The sequence below is a fragment of the Athene noctua genome, chromosome 5 (genome assembly GCF_965140245.1).
Source record: "Athene noctua chromosome 5, bAthNoc1.hap1.1, whole genome shotgun sequence".
In the NCBI taxonomy this organism is placed as follows: domain Eukaryota; kingdom Metazoa; phylum Chordata; class Aves; order Strigiformes; family Strigidae; genus Athene; species Athene noctua.
Window position 1 is genome coordinate 19,505,232 of NC_134041.1, and position 15,133 is coordinate 19,520,364.

Sequence of the window (15,133 nt, forward strand, 5' to 3'; positions counted from 1 at the left end):
TCAATTTTGTTATATTGTTCTGAATTGAAAACAAATCCTGACATGTAGAAACATTGGCCTTGCACATTTTGCAGAAACAGGAGTAATTAGTTAATTCTTAAATTAGAGGTAAGTAAAAGAACCTGAGGGTTCAGGTAGCAATCAACCAACCACAAATATATATACATAAAGAAAAAATTACACATTGAAACTCTCTTGATCTATGCTTTGTGCAATGGAAGGCCAGTATTTCAAATTTGAGTGTCAAGTGCCTAACTTTCAAAGCTTCTGAATCCATAGATGTAGAATTTAGGATCCATTTTGCAGTAGATTAATCTTGAGTACTTCAATGGGGCTTCTAAGGTTGAAAATTTCAACTCAGAAGTTATTTTTTTAGATGTTTTTATTAATTTTTTAGATTTTTTAAAGATATTTTTATTAATTTTTAGATATCTCAACTGAAATTTGAAATAGGAATTTTCCTGAAATGATCAGAAAGTAAAAAATCCTGGTTCTCCTGAAGCCAGCAACAAATTTCTAATTCACTTAAATGGTCAGGACTCTCACTTCAAGTGTTTAAAGGCTCAGTGTATGTTTGTTTCTCAAAATTATGCTGGCATCCAAAACCAAAGGTGCCCAGATTGTTGGGTACATTTATAAACCTTAGTTAGGGCACCGTAGAATATGGATTAATGTGCGATCAATTTTGAAATCCCTCTTTTAAAAAATATTATATATGCTGCAAGTTACAGCATAGGTATTAATTTAAAATAAAAAACATATAAAATGGCCAAATTTTTAAAATTTTCACTTAATGGTGTTTTGAACCAGGTTATCCAATTATATAATCTGATTATATTTTTTGAAGAATCATATAAAGGTGTGTGGCGAACTGGCAGCTAAGCAAAATCTTGATTGATGTTCACAGCATTTAATGGAAATTATTCGTTCCTAATCCTGAAAGGCATGTTGAGTTAATTCAAATATATATTTATTATTTTTGCCATTTATTTATTTCTGCTTCAGTACTAGAATCCTCAACATGTATTCTGCATGGCATTTTTGGTAATGCATGCAATCTAGAGTTAATAATATGTCAGTTCAACTGAAGCGTGCCCAAGTGTGGAATTTAATCTTAGTCTAAAATTTGGAGGTTCAGTAACCACCAGCTTGCTAAAACATACACATAGGCCACCGCAGCATGTGACATTCATTTTGTGGATCCCCACAGACCGAAATGCATTTCTTGCGTAACGTGACTAGTTTAAATATTTCACTCTAGAAATGAAGTTGGTGATCTGTGATCTCATTTGCTTATTTTGATAAATTCTGATGTTACTGTTTGAATACAGTAATTTCATATCCACCTAGAACAACCTGCATTTTCCTTTCATATGGAAAGTGGGACTAAACTGAAATTAAGTACAATGCAAAGGAACATTCACTGAAAGGTGACTTGGGAATGAAAAAATGGATTTAAGTCACTTTTGTTTCATGATCCAGAGACTGAAGACAGCAGTATTTTCACTGAGTTTTTGTTGCAGCCTATAAAAATGATTATGTAAAAATGAGAGGAAAAACAAGAAATTGATGCCTTGAGAGGGGGATTTCAGCTTTCAGAGCCTTTGCTATTAGTTGCTTCGTAACAGACACTTCGGTGGAAAAAATAATCCTTTGACAAGGATTTAACATCCTTCCTTTTCTAATTGTGGAGGAAACTCCCTGTTATGGTCATTGAACGATATGAATCATCGAACTACTCTATCACGTCTCGCATTTCCTAGCTTCTTCATTTAGGATTTACTTACACACCTGTGGGGTTTAAGAAAAAAAAAAAAAAGGCGTTCGTTGTTTCTTTTTTGCCACCGTGCCAGGTGCGGCGGGTGCGCCTCCCGCCTCTCCCGGGCGTGAGTCAGCGCTTTCCCGGGGGGAGGTGAGGAGGCCTCGCAGCCGGCGAGATACAAAGACCCGGGGCCTCGGTGCGGCCTCCCGCCAGGCGCCCCCTCCTTCTCGTTCATGAGTAACGAGGCAGCCGGCGCCGGGACCCCCCCGGCGCCCCACTGCCGTGGGAGACTCCGGGCTGCGTGTGGCGCCGCGGCAGCGGCGGCCTCACCCCGTCCCGTCCCCCCGCCGCCGCCTGCGCCGGGCCCGCCCCTCTCCCAGTCTCCTTCGCGGCTGCCCCCCCTCCCCGAGCCAGGCGGAGCTGGAGCTGGGAGCGACGTCGTTTCTTGCCGCCGCCTTTCCCCAGTGACCGAGGGCACCGGCGCTCCCCGGCGAGACCCCGTCTCCGGCCGCCGCCCGACACCTACTCCCCGCCGTCGCCTCTGCTGGAGCCGGCGCTGCCCGCGAAGCAGCCATGAGCTGGGGCACGGAGCTGTGGGTGAGTCCCGGCTCGCCGCTCATTGTGTCTGGGATTCGCCGCCTTCCCTTGTCTGCGGCGGCTCCCCCGGGGGAGGCGCCGAGCGGCCGGGGCCGAGGCGGTGGCCGAGGCGCTTTGTTCGGCGCTGGGGCGGCGTGCGAGGGGGGGCCGAGATGCGGGGGGCGGCGTAAGGGCTGGGGAGGGGGCGGCGGGCCGGGGAGCGCCTCGTCCGGGCTGCGGGCGCGCCGCGTCGCGCGGCCATGGCGCGGGCCGGGCAGGGGGGTGGGCGCCGCCGCCGCCTCGCCCTCCGCCGTTCGCCCGGTAACGGCCGCGGCTGGTCGCCTCCTTTGTGCGCGTCCCCCGCCTTCCTCCCCGGCCAGAGGAGGGCAGGGCGGTCGGTGCGAGGCGGCGGGGGCCGGCGGCGTGCTTGGGGCTGGCGTGGGGCGGGGTCCCGGCGCGGCCGGGGCCGGGGCTGGGGCCCGCTCCGGGCCCCTTCTGGGCGGCGGGGCCGGGTGGCCGCAGCGCTGCTGATCTCCCGAAAACCGCCGGGCTGCTGTGACGAGAGGAGCGTTTTGAGCTGTCGTCCCTAATTGGAAGCAGCTATTGTATAGCTTTGTCTCTAAAGGGAACCCAGAGCATTGGATAATACTGTAATTTTTTTTTTTTTTTTAATACGAAGAATTGGCAGCAAGGAGACAGTGTCTGTGGGCCTGTGGCCGTGCTGCGTTAGATCTTTTCTTCAACCTCCCCTCCTCCTTCGAAGGGTTTTTGGCAGTGCCGAGGATTGTAAAGAAGGGGCTTCTCTCGAGGGAATCTGCCGGAGTGAAGCACAGTGATTGCCTGCTCGCAGGCAGTTGTGGGATGTTTTATTTTCTCTTGTCGGATTTCCTACTCTTTGCTGCTATAACTGGAGCTGACACTGATCGTGGGAAAGCTTAAGCAAAAAAAAAAAAAAAAAGATAGGAAGGTTTAACGTCGTCCTCGTTTTAAATGCTGCCTGCCCTTCGTGTATTTGCTTTTAAAGACTGAAGCACAGGACAGCGCTCAGAAAAAAATTAAAATTGTAGAGTGCTAAACATTGCAGCTTGAAGTCTGTTCAGGAACTTGTAACTTGGACCTATCGTTTACTTTTTTTTTTTTAATTTGTAGTTGAATTAAATTCCTTTATTAGTAGTTTCTAGTACAAGGCTATTGGTCTCTAGAGGAGCGAAGATCTGCTCGGCAGGGAGACAACTAGTTCCCCGAGTGAGCTGGAGAGGCAAAGGCGGGCTGTGGCATTGCGGTCACAGTGTGTGGGCGGGGTGTAGGAGTTTGGCCAGGGAAGCTCCTGAAACCACTTAAGTCGTGTCCGGCTATGCAAAATGAAGATGTAATAGCATTGCATCAAGTGTACTGCGTGGAGAAGCCTGATTTAAAGATATTTAGGGGTTACTTTAGTGTTTTATACAGTACCTTGTACTTAACTAGGGTTTATAGGCATGATGAGAATTCAGATAAAATATGCTTGTGAAGTACTGACTGCACTGCTGTAACAACTGAAATATAAAGCTGTTGTAATATTAACAGTTAAGTACTAAGTAAAAAGCATGAATTTTATTGGCAGCACAAGTGTGTCTTTGTAGCTCATGCTTGTATATACTTAAAATCAGAGGTTGGAGGTCAGTGTTTTGGAAGAGTGGGGTTTTGAATTTTAGGAGAGCACTGAATTTTCTTCTGGAAGAACTGAAGTATGTATCACTTCAGAAAACAGTTCTAGCTTGCTCATTTCTGTTCATTTTGGCAACCTCTTAATCTTACTTTCTTTGTTCAGTTTGTAAATAACAGTTAAGGTTTTGTAGTCTATCTTGTGTTCAGTTCTGTAAGAAAGTGTTTATCTTCCTTTTGTGCTTAAGAAATATATATAAAAAGGTGGATGTTTGACTTCAGAGTTTCTTCTAATGACAGACATTTCATTCACAGTGTCATGAAACTAGATGAATTTTATCTGAAGCTCTATATGTTTTTTTCCCCAAGTCACCTGTTATTATGTTAGTTTGAAGATACAATGCCAGAATTTTAAGCTAAAACTTACCACAACACTTTTATTTCAGCAAAACAATATATTTTTTGCTTGATAGCAGGAGATACCTGTAACTACACTAAAGAGGCCAACTTCATGCATAAAATAGTCTGTTTGTAACTAATACAACTAGCTTCTGATAATACTTTAAAATGTACCTTTTTGTTGTTGTTGCTGTTGAATCTAATACTCTTAAAAATATCTATTAGGGTTATAAAGCAAACTGTTTTCTTAGTTTGAAAAATATTCAGTGCTTCTCTTACTGAAAAAAATATTGAACCTTTAATTGTTTTAACAACTTGTGTTGGGCAAATAAAAATGATTTTTAAAAAATCTGGCACAAAGTTAAATTCATTAAAAAATAGCTTAAATCTAGGTTAAAATCACAAGGAAAACCAGTATTTTTGGGGCTTCAAGAACAGGGCTCTGATCAAGGAGTAAATAAACTATTAGATGTGTTTGTGTTCTACATCAGTGCATCTCCAGAAGGCTGCCCAAGCTGCCCCGGGTTTGCTCATGGCAGCAGGGCACTAGCAACTCCCGGTGTTGAGTGTTAAGAGTCTCCAGCTGCAGAGCTGTTCTGCGCAGGTTTTCTGGAGACCTTGTTGAGCCTGAACCTCTCCCTCATTAGTGCTTGCACCTGTGGTCATAAAAGTGGAATTTTTCACCATTAGGACTGGTATCTAGATGATAGTTTTTCAGAGCATTTACAAATATGTATGTAGGCTTTGCTGATTCACTGAGGCAAGTTTGATGATTTTTCTATCAGGTGTTTTAATGTCTCCTTAACCCTGCCTTCTAAAATTGTATCTCTTCATGCTGATTATTGATGTTTTATGCTGATTCATAGTTCTGACTTTTTTTTTCTTGGAGTTTTATGCTGTTTTTGATAAAGTAAAAAGTGTACATGGATGAAGTGAAGAGACAAATAAGGAGCCAGAATAAAAATTAGGGGATTAGGAAAGCAACTCATGTCTGGTATTTATGTGGTACTTATTTAATACGGCTGCTCTGGTATTGAAATGATGCATATGCTAATTAAATGGTTATAGCAGGGACATGACAAGGGAAAGGTTTTCTTTGATGGGCTAGTATTTTCTAGTTCTTTAAATTCTGTAGCTGCTATTTCTGTTTCTGGATTATGGGTTGTTTTGTTTTTCAAGCAACTATCTTTACAAGTACACTAATGTTCTCTGAAGTAAGTGTGCATTGGCCTAAACATATATGTCTTGAGTAGGCTGAAGTAGTTAATGGCACTTTGTGCTTTTCAGTATGTCTTGGCTAAGCATGCTCCCTGTTGTGTTTCCTTTGATAGCATTAAATGAAATAATGTGAATTACTAATAGTAAAATAAATGTTGATTGATTTAAGCCATTCTGTCATTGGAACTGTTTAATTCTGTGTTTTTTATGCTGTGTGAAATATGTTCCTCTTTTATGCTCTTTTTCTCACAACAATTTTGATCAATTTTGAAAGTATTACTCCAAAAATAGTTTTATTCTCATCAGTGCATTTGTCTTTGTGGTCACTCTGCAGCATATTCCTTATGGTATGTACACACAAAAACGGAGATACTTCAGTGAGCTGCCTTGGATGCTAATATTGTCTTAATGGTTAGAACAGAGTAGTGAGAACTGAGAAGTCTAGTCTTCTGTAATCCAGTTGAAATTATATTTTCTGACAATTTGACTGTTGTGTGCTAAATTTTCCAGTGTGTAATATTTAACTTTTTCCTAGATAATATTTCTAAATCAATAATCATCTGATGAAAGGGGTCACATAACCATAAAGTAGCATTGTGGCACTTCTTTACCAAAACAAAATTGTTGCTGTTTATTTAGATACACGTTTCAGAGTTTTAACTTTTTTAACATTTTTTTTTTTTTTGAATTCAGCATACTTGTGTTCACCTCATGAACAGTAAGAGCATTTACACATTGAAGTCCTAGGCAGACTTGCATACTTGCTTTATAAGGTGTCCCTGTCTGACTGTCAGACTGTGTTGCAGTGTCCCAAGGCAAGAATAGATGAATGGAACTAAAATTGGTTTTTTTTAGTAAATATTAAATATTTGGAAATAAAGTTGATGGATTTTGGTATGTTAAAGAATCTACTCAGCATGAGCATCTGTTCAGTGTGTATGTTTCTGTACATCTGGAGTTCTTTTTGTGATGGGCATAAAGTGTACAAATAACATCAACATAGAATATTTAACAAAATGTATCTTATTATTGTTGTCTTGGATTTTTGTGTGGTTAAATTGAATATGTAGTGCATTAGCTTTGATGCTAAAGGCTCATTGAGCTTTGGAGACTGGAGGATGGTTGATAATGAAGTTCTTGGCTTAATGAGTGGAAACAAGTGAAACTGTGATTGGCACTCTGAAGTGGCTTCCTTGGAAATTAATTAAAAGAGTTTTTACTGTCTCTTTAAAAAAATCAGGAAGGATGTTTTTCAGCTTTTGATGCACGATCTGTCTTTTGAACCTTTGTGAACCCCTTAATAGCAGTTGGCAGAAAAAGTTTGAATACCATGTCAGAACATTTTCAGTCTGTAAAACCAGTCTAGCCATCTGTTTCTCACCTCTTGATAAATATTTAAAGCAGAAATTTTGCTGAGGGCTTTTGTGCTAAGATTCATGATTAAAAAAAAAAAAAGCTGTAGAAGATTTAATGATACTATTGTTGTGAGCTTCTTAGGGCCAGAAGCACACCATCTTTTATAATTAAGAAACCACTGGCACTGTGGAATACCATTTTAGAAGTGAGTTGTGTTGGACCAAAGAAAGATCAAAGTATATTTCGTGATGTGCTCTTTTTAATCTTTCCTTAAACTAAATTTATTCTGTACCTAAACCCAAGTTTTGTTTACAAAAACATTAATTTTCAGTTGCATCAGTAGTTTTTCAAAAGCTGTTAAAATATTTCTTAGGCTTTCAATGCCTGCTTCAGGCATTGTTTCCTTCTTGTTTTAAAATCATATATTCCCTTTTTGTAGAAGATGATAAATTGTATGGTGATGTTGTCTAATCTTAAGTTTCCAAATTTAATTATATGTAAAACATCCACAGAATGTAAGTATGAAAAAAAATTTTTCAAAGCAGTTTGAAACTGAGAAGCTTTTTTCTACAATTAATATGACTGTGGTTATGTGGTCACTAGCATTGTAAATGCAAGTAAATTGTTTTTGGTTTTTTTTTAAACAGTTATAAAAACATTGAAAGTATCAAGCCATCCCATGTGGAAGTTCTTCTGTGCTTTTGAATTTTAATCTTTCATAAACTTTTTTTCTATATGCTAACATATACTGTGTTAAAGGCAATATTCTATTAAATACATAGATGTTTGCGAGATGAGACCTGGATGTGTTTTTCCCAGATTTCTCCTTCAACTTAACCCAAAGATTGCAAGCGGTACTTTGTATGGATCCTCTTGTCATTCAGTGTTCTTGCTATTGTGGTCTGCAGATATGTGCAAGGAATGTGTCTTGTGGCCAAAGTATGAAATTACAGTTTTCAGATGCATGGGATGGCTATACATTTCCTCTGTCATGGGTAAGACACTGGATAAAATGCTTAACCTCTGTGAGGTTACAGTCTTTCACAAGGAGTATTGTGCAGTTTGTCTCATCCTTGTGAAGATCTGCGAGATTTCCAAATAGAAAGTTATATAAGGATCAAGTATTTGATTATTGAATGTGTTAGTTACTTCAGGCTCCAGAATGAAAACAATTGCATTAAGTTTTAGTTAGAAATAATGTTTGTCTGTATTTTTTCCAGCAATTGTCTGGTTCATAAACATCTGACCTTTTTACTGATTTTTCCAGGAAGGGGTGAGTCATTGTCTTGGGACTTCTATCAGTTTGGTTTTGATGTTGAACAGAATTTAATTTAAGAACGCATACATTTTTTTGCCCTTGAGTGTCTGTTGAGAAAGTATTTTTTCAGTTTTGAAAACTGTTTATCACCTGTTACCTATTAAAATGGCATCTGTTTTTATTTATGGCCCCACTTGTGTATGTACTTTGGAAATGTATGTACTCTTTAAGGAAGTTTGTACAGACATACATGGGACTTTACTAATCTGGAAATGCTAAATGCTGGAAAAATATTTCTGTCTCTTTAGAAATGTGTGTAGTATCCTTGTTCATAGTTCAAAATCTGAGAGTTGCCTATATCAGGATTCTAAATGCTACAGCTGGCAGCTTGATTTCCTGAGTGATAATATCAGGAGGTTGTTTGAGATGCAAGATATTTTATCTCAACCAAGCAGAGAATTTCTTTAAATAGTGTATCTGTCAAAATAATGATCCTTTGGAACAGCAAATCCATCAAAACTTAGGATGGACAAAAGCATGAGTAGGGAAAAGTCTGTTGTCAATGTGTTCAGGCTTCTGTTCTTGGTGAGGGGTGTGATTTGTGATAAATTTGTGGATTTAGGTATGATTTGTGCTTTCAACAGTTTGCAAGTAAATACTGGAAGACAGAAGGTTTGTGTTAATGCTTGAGTAGAGTTGTCACTGATGCTATAAACTTGCTAAGTCTAAAATGTGTAAAAGTTGATTTGTTGTATTTAAATTAGTTCTTGTAAGGATTGATCTGAGTGAGATCCTTTATTATTAATACAGTAGTTAAATACTTCAGTCCTTATATTTGCAGAGCAGTTTTTTGGCATGCTTGATAAAGCCAGTAATTGGGTAACACAGGGGTTTTTGTGGGTTGGTTTTTTTGGGGGTTGGTTTGTTGTGGGTTTTTTTTTGTTTTGTTTTTTTCTGGAGGGGAAGTTCTTTAATATATTTCAGATTAAATTTTTGTTGTTCATAGCACTCACATGCATACTTTTTCAGCAACTTGAATACTTTTTGGTAGAAAAATAATTCCCCAAAGTCCTGATATGTTCAGCTTTTTCCTTGTGTTGGTGAACAAATTGTTCAGTGAAAGCTGAAATTCCAGTCAGCTTGTTTCATTTTGCCCCTAGTGAGTTTACGTACCCCAGTCCCAGTGCTCTCTTGGCAGAAAGTTTAGAGGTTTGTCTTCAGATGCATGTCAGTGCTTCAGCTGGATGGGAGGAGAAGGAAAAAAAAAGGTATTATACTAATAAAAACCTTCTGGTTTTCATTAAAATGTGGACCCTCTACACTGAGTTAGTTTATTATCTACAAGAAATTTGTTAGTCTGAGTTGCTGGTTTTTCTCAACTGCAAGTTCTAGTTTAAGAGGCAAGTGGCAGTAGTATTGTATTTCCTGCTAAGTGACAAGAACAAGAAAGGGCTTAATTTCAGGTGTACTTACTTTTATTAATTTCAGTCATGTTGACATTGGAAATACTTACATGTGAGATTCATGAATAGTTTTTCCTTGATTTTTTTCTTTAGTCAGAACTCTGCTTCTGCTTTGTCATTTACAATGAAAAGGGCATTAGACTGCTAAAACTGCTTTCTGGCATTGTGGTTTGTACATCTTTTGGAGAAGTGCAGTCTTACAGTGAGCTAAAAAGCTAATATTGCAAGGCCTGAATTTTGTTTTGTGTTTTACTGTGGAACTCTTGTGTGGTCTTGGGCAAGTAAACTTACTTTTTCTCTCTGTTGGTTGGGTTGTAAAATTGGAATGAAGTTTGGGGGTTTTTTTTAGATCAAATTAATATTCTAACAATACTTTCATTTGTAGAATACTTCAGTGTTCTTTAATGTGTAAGTGCAAAGCAATATATTGTTTTAAAATGGTAGAAGCAAAACAAAATAAGCAACAAATTCTAATAATTTGGCTCCATTCTCTTTAATCAGACTGTCTACTTGAAGTAACAGTTTAAAACTTTTCACTTGTATGGGTAAAATCTGCTGTGTACTAACAAAGTTCACCGTTTTATCATAGTATGTATTCATAGTAATGCTTAGACTTAAAAGGTATTTATTCAGAAGACAGGTACCATGCAAATCCCTTCTTATCGGCTGATACACAAGAAATAGTACAACATGCTTTTTTGTAGTTCCATGTTAAGTAAACAATATTTTTTCAGCATTGTGCAATGAAATGACATCCACTTGACTTGAATTTGGAGTGTTAATTTAAGCACTGAAGAACTCCTGAAATATGACAGCAGTTGCACTGGAAAGTTGGGAGGCAGTCTTACTTTTGGCATACTTGTGGGAACCAGATGTGATGAAGATGGGTGTGACTTTTGGATCTTTATCTGCTTTGTAAATCCTTTGGAAAGACAGCATTTGATTGCTGGATTCTTTCTCATGATGGATGCCCAACTCAAATAGATATGAAAACCTCACTTTGTAAATTCTGGTGGGCAGAATAATTGAAGGGGTTTTCTTTGATTGTGGGTATGCTTCTTGTACACTTCATTCTTCCCTCAGATGCATCATTTCTTTCGAAGAAGGTAAATAATGTTTTACTTCTCAAATAATGTTTTCAAATAAACATTTGCTCTAGGTGGCTGTGAGTAGGAAAATAATTGATATGTGTTGAACCCAAGACAGTACGTGTGCTACGATGCATCTGGCCTCTGCAGCAGAGTAGTATTCTGGTAGAGGAAACTGTAGTATTTCTAAAGCCCAACACTTTTTTTCCCCTCCTGTATAATAAGTGGCTAAATTGTTCCTGTTTTAGCTATCTGTTATGACATTTGATTGTCCTGCAATTATTCCCCCTATTTATATGAAGTCAGTCACAATTAGAGGAATATTTAAGGTAATTGACATCTGTAATCAATACTTGGAGTGTATTTTATGTTTGTACTTACTTAGTGCCTAGAACTGTTAGTCACATATCGGGCTTGTGTTATGGTGTGTTCTACACAAACACAGAGTATAAACACCATCCCCAATTCAGTTAATTTTTAGTTCCAGCAGATTTACTGATCATGCCAAATGAGAGTTGTGCAGAACCCAATGTTGTTTAGCACGATTCGCAGTGATTTCAGCTGCAGCATCTTAACTGTTTCTTTTTGTAAGCCTTACAAGCAAAGGGTAGCAGTGTGGTGGACCTTTGTCACATTTGCAGGGATTAGCACATAAGAAACCTAAGAGAATGCAGGAAATACTTGTTGGAGTGTACAAGGGAGTGTTGGAGTCTCATGAAAAGCACACCATAATTCTTTGGTATAATGAGGTAATAGAGCTGGAATCAGACAGCAGTTCCCTTGAAAATGAGGTGAAGAAGCTAATGTTTGATGCAATAGCGAAGGATGCAAAGAGACAGGGAGAGATAACACTCAAGAAATGTGAGTGAAATTATAATCTCTCAGTACCGAGAAGAGGGTGTTACTGTAATTGATAAATGAGATGGGTAGAAAATGGATAAAGACTGCTGCTGTTGGAATTAGAAAGCCTGATTTGAAAAAAAAAAAAAAAAATCTCTCAAAATTGTTAACAAGTCTTAGGATAGAACCTAGATTTGAGATTCAGGAAAGAACTCAAATGCTCATGTGAAAGAAAAGTCAAAGGTTAAGACCCTAGTTTATAAAAGGTACAAAGTAATAAAGTGCAGTAGCTGATCAGAGATGACGCATGTTATTGGCATTTTAATGAAACGTTCTTTATCCTGTTTTTTTCTCTGAAAATAAGTTCAAATTCATGATTAGTAAATGGAAAAGCATATGAAGGTCCATCAATGAGGACTGATAAAACAATTTTGTTCTGATGGGTCAAGTATGGGCTCCCTCATCTCCCTTAGATCTACTTTAATTTAGACCCTAATAGTGCAGATACTTGTCTATATATTTGATTTTACCAGTATTTGTTCATTTTACGAGCAAAGATCTCACAGGATCAGTGACCTCATTAATGTGCTTGAGAATAACTGTTGTATACCAGGAATTTTTTAGACCAGATTTTTTTAAGAGATGGAGTAATTGCAAAGCTGATTTAGTCTGCAGATACTCTAGTGATACTGCACTACTGATGTGTTCTTCAAGGTAATCTTACAGGAGAGTCTTCTATTTTTCACCCTTCCTGGCCCCTTCACTGTGTTTCTGTGGTAATGTGTGCAGTGTGTCCTGAGTTATCACTTTGCATCTAAGATTCCTGACTATCTGTAGATTGTAGTTGCTGCGCTGCATTATTTAAGTCAGCAGAAATAACTTTTGTTAATTTAATCATTTAATGGGATGTCTTTTCAGGCTTATGAGCTTTGCTGTAAACTGGGATTTAGTAGAACAAGGATATAGGCTAGTACTTGGATTTATGAATGGTGAGAACGTTGCTCTCATGATTTAGAATTAATCTAATTAAGTTTTATCTTAACTTTTTTTTGTTATCTGGAAAATTTGCTAAACAATAGATGGTGACATTTGAGATCTGTGCAATATGGTCAGGAAGGTGTTACACATTTGTTTGGAGAAGGGGAAGAAAAGGATGAACTTGTGTTGAAAGGTTCTTCAGCATGTTGTAATAAAATGGGAAAAAACACTGGAGTGTATGGTTATGTCTCATATCTGAGAAGATGGCATGTTTAAAATAGGAAAAAATTGTTACTTGAAAATAAATAGTATCTTATCAAGAAAATCCAAATGCCTGGGGTTTTTCAACTTCATAAGTAATGCGAGGGCAATGTAGACTGTACAGTTTCATGAAACTTAAATAGAAATGTCACCATGTGAGGCAAGCCAAGCAATTTTGTGAAGTATCCTGGCTCTTTGGCATGATACTCAAATATTTACTCCTATAGCAAGAGGTGTGGTTCTCTGATTAAGTCTTCAGGTTGAGACTAAGGAAATAGGGGTTGTGGGTTACTAATTTTGACTTTAGTTTGATTGCTTTTGTTTTGTAAAAGCCACAAGGCCTTTTGTGTTCCTGGTCGTGTTCTCATTTGTGCTGTGCTATTGCGTTCCTATAACCTAGATTTTTTGGACCTATCTCCCTGAGTTTGAATGACATTAATATTAAGTAGCTTTTTCCTGACTGATCTAACTCTAATAACAAGGGCAACTTCTTTCTAAAATGGCTTTTTAAGAAACAATTTTACTTTGGCACTGGTGCTAGGGAGTGTAACGATTATCTTTCCAGGAATAATGTTCCAGTTCCTCAGGTGCTAGCCTAGTACTTGAGAGATACAAGTGTGATTCCCCATTTCAGCTTTATCTTCTGTGTTCCTGAGGAGGAAGTAGCGAGGTAGAAGTAGTTGTATGTAACTAAGAGGTTTCTATTGGAAGCAACATCCAATCAGTGGATTGGAATTGGAGTCTTCTAAAACCAGGAAGGTGCAAACAAAAACAAAGGCAGGGTGAGTGTGCTACCTGCTCTTTGTGCTTGGATGGCTTAGCACCCAGGGACTTTCAATTACTTTGGTTCTGAGGGGATGTCATTTAGTTTGGCTGAAATTTCAATAGTTGAAGTGAAGTAATTTTCTTAGAGGTTTAAAATAAAGTCTTAAAGATGAGATGCCAGTGGTATTTATGCTTAGTGATTCTTAGATTTTTCCATGTTCTGTCTGGTTTGTACTGCAAGACTATAATTGTGGGCTCTGTAACAAATACATCTTGACATCATTTGTATAAAATGCCTTGCAATTTTTGGGAAACTATGTAATCATCTGAAGGTGATAGTATTGAATGGCCAGCATTCAGGCTTTTTCAATAAAGAGATACAATGGAATAGTGCTTCAAACACAAGTTTCAACCCAGAGTTTTAATTCTAGAAGGAGAGCTGTTTCATCTTCATACAGACCTTAGGTGGGAGTACTGCTATTATTTTATCTATACTGGAGCTGGGAAACTGAGAACAGTACATTTCTAACAAAGACCTAATATGTATATGTTTCTTGTGATCTTTATACTATTTGTAGTACTTAGCATTTAAAACTTTCATCATGCGGATGTGTTTTATACAGTGTTTAAATGTGCAGTTTATGGGTTTTATCTTTTGGCTTTAAACCTTAAGGACAGTATAGGAAAAGACATTTCCAGTCAAGTCGTATTTAATACTAGCTGACAGAAGGTAGTATGGCTCATCCAATTACATTCATCTGACTGGAAAAGGTTTACTGTTTCAGCTCCAAGTGGTTTATTTGAATTACATTTGATATGCTGTTATCCTACATTAATATTAGGAATCCTAAGTTACATCTTGAGAAAAACACCTTTATTTTGTATTTTCTTTATGATTTTATATGCCTGATTTCACCTCAGTATTTATGTACTAGTTGTGCACTTATTGATGATGTGGCCCAATTTTATTGCTGTTCAGTATTCTGCTGCAGTTACTGGGACTCCACTCGTTTCCATTTGAGTTCTTTACCGATTACATCCATTTTATTGCAGAAAAGCTATTATTCGTTTACTCATTACAGTTGTAAAAATGAATAAAGTTGTTTCTAAGATAAACAGATTCAGAAATCGGAGATTACTATGCAGATGTGATAAGTGCATTGTGTAATCTCTCCAGCTGTTTGTTGAAATGGGGAGAACTATTTCGCAACAGTGAGAAACATTTTAATTAACATTTTAGTTTGTTATTAAGTTTCAGATCCTTAATATGAGATGTTTGCAATATTCATGAGCAACAAGGTTCCATATCAATCAAACCCCTTCATATAGGCTTAGTTAAAAGTATGATTATTAAGATACCAGTATATTGTATCTCAGCATGATTTTAAAATGCAAGTAGAACAAATGAAACTAATGATGGTGACAGCCATAAAGATGGATGGGGAGAACCATGGCAGTTTAGAGAGTGTTAAATTATTTTTGAATTGCTCTCTTGTTACTAGTGATTGTTTCTATGAACTGGATG

The 15,133-nt window shown here is 38.1% G+C and overlaps 1 protein-coding gene across 2 annotated transcripts in view; it reads left to right on the forward strand.

Annotated features, from left to right (window-relative positions):
- Positions 1–2,183: 2,183 nt before the first annotated feature.
- Positions 2,184–15,133, forward strand: part of FNBP1L (formin binding protein 1 like) — a 57,302-nt gene continuing 44,352 nt past the window's right edge. For both annotated transcript variants that reach the window (XM_074906582.1, XM_074906583.1), the window contains exon 1: positions 2,184–2,359. In XM_074906582.1, the coding sequence (XP_074762683.1) occupies positions 2,336–2,359 (24 nt within the window). In that variant the 5' untranslated portion in view covers positions 2,184–2,335. The remainder of the gene's footprint in view (positions 2,360–15,133) is intronic.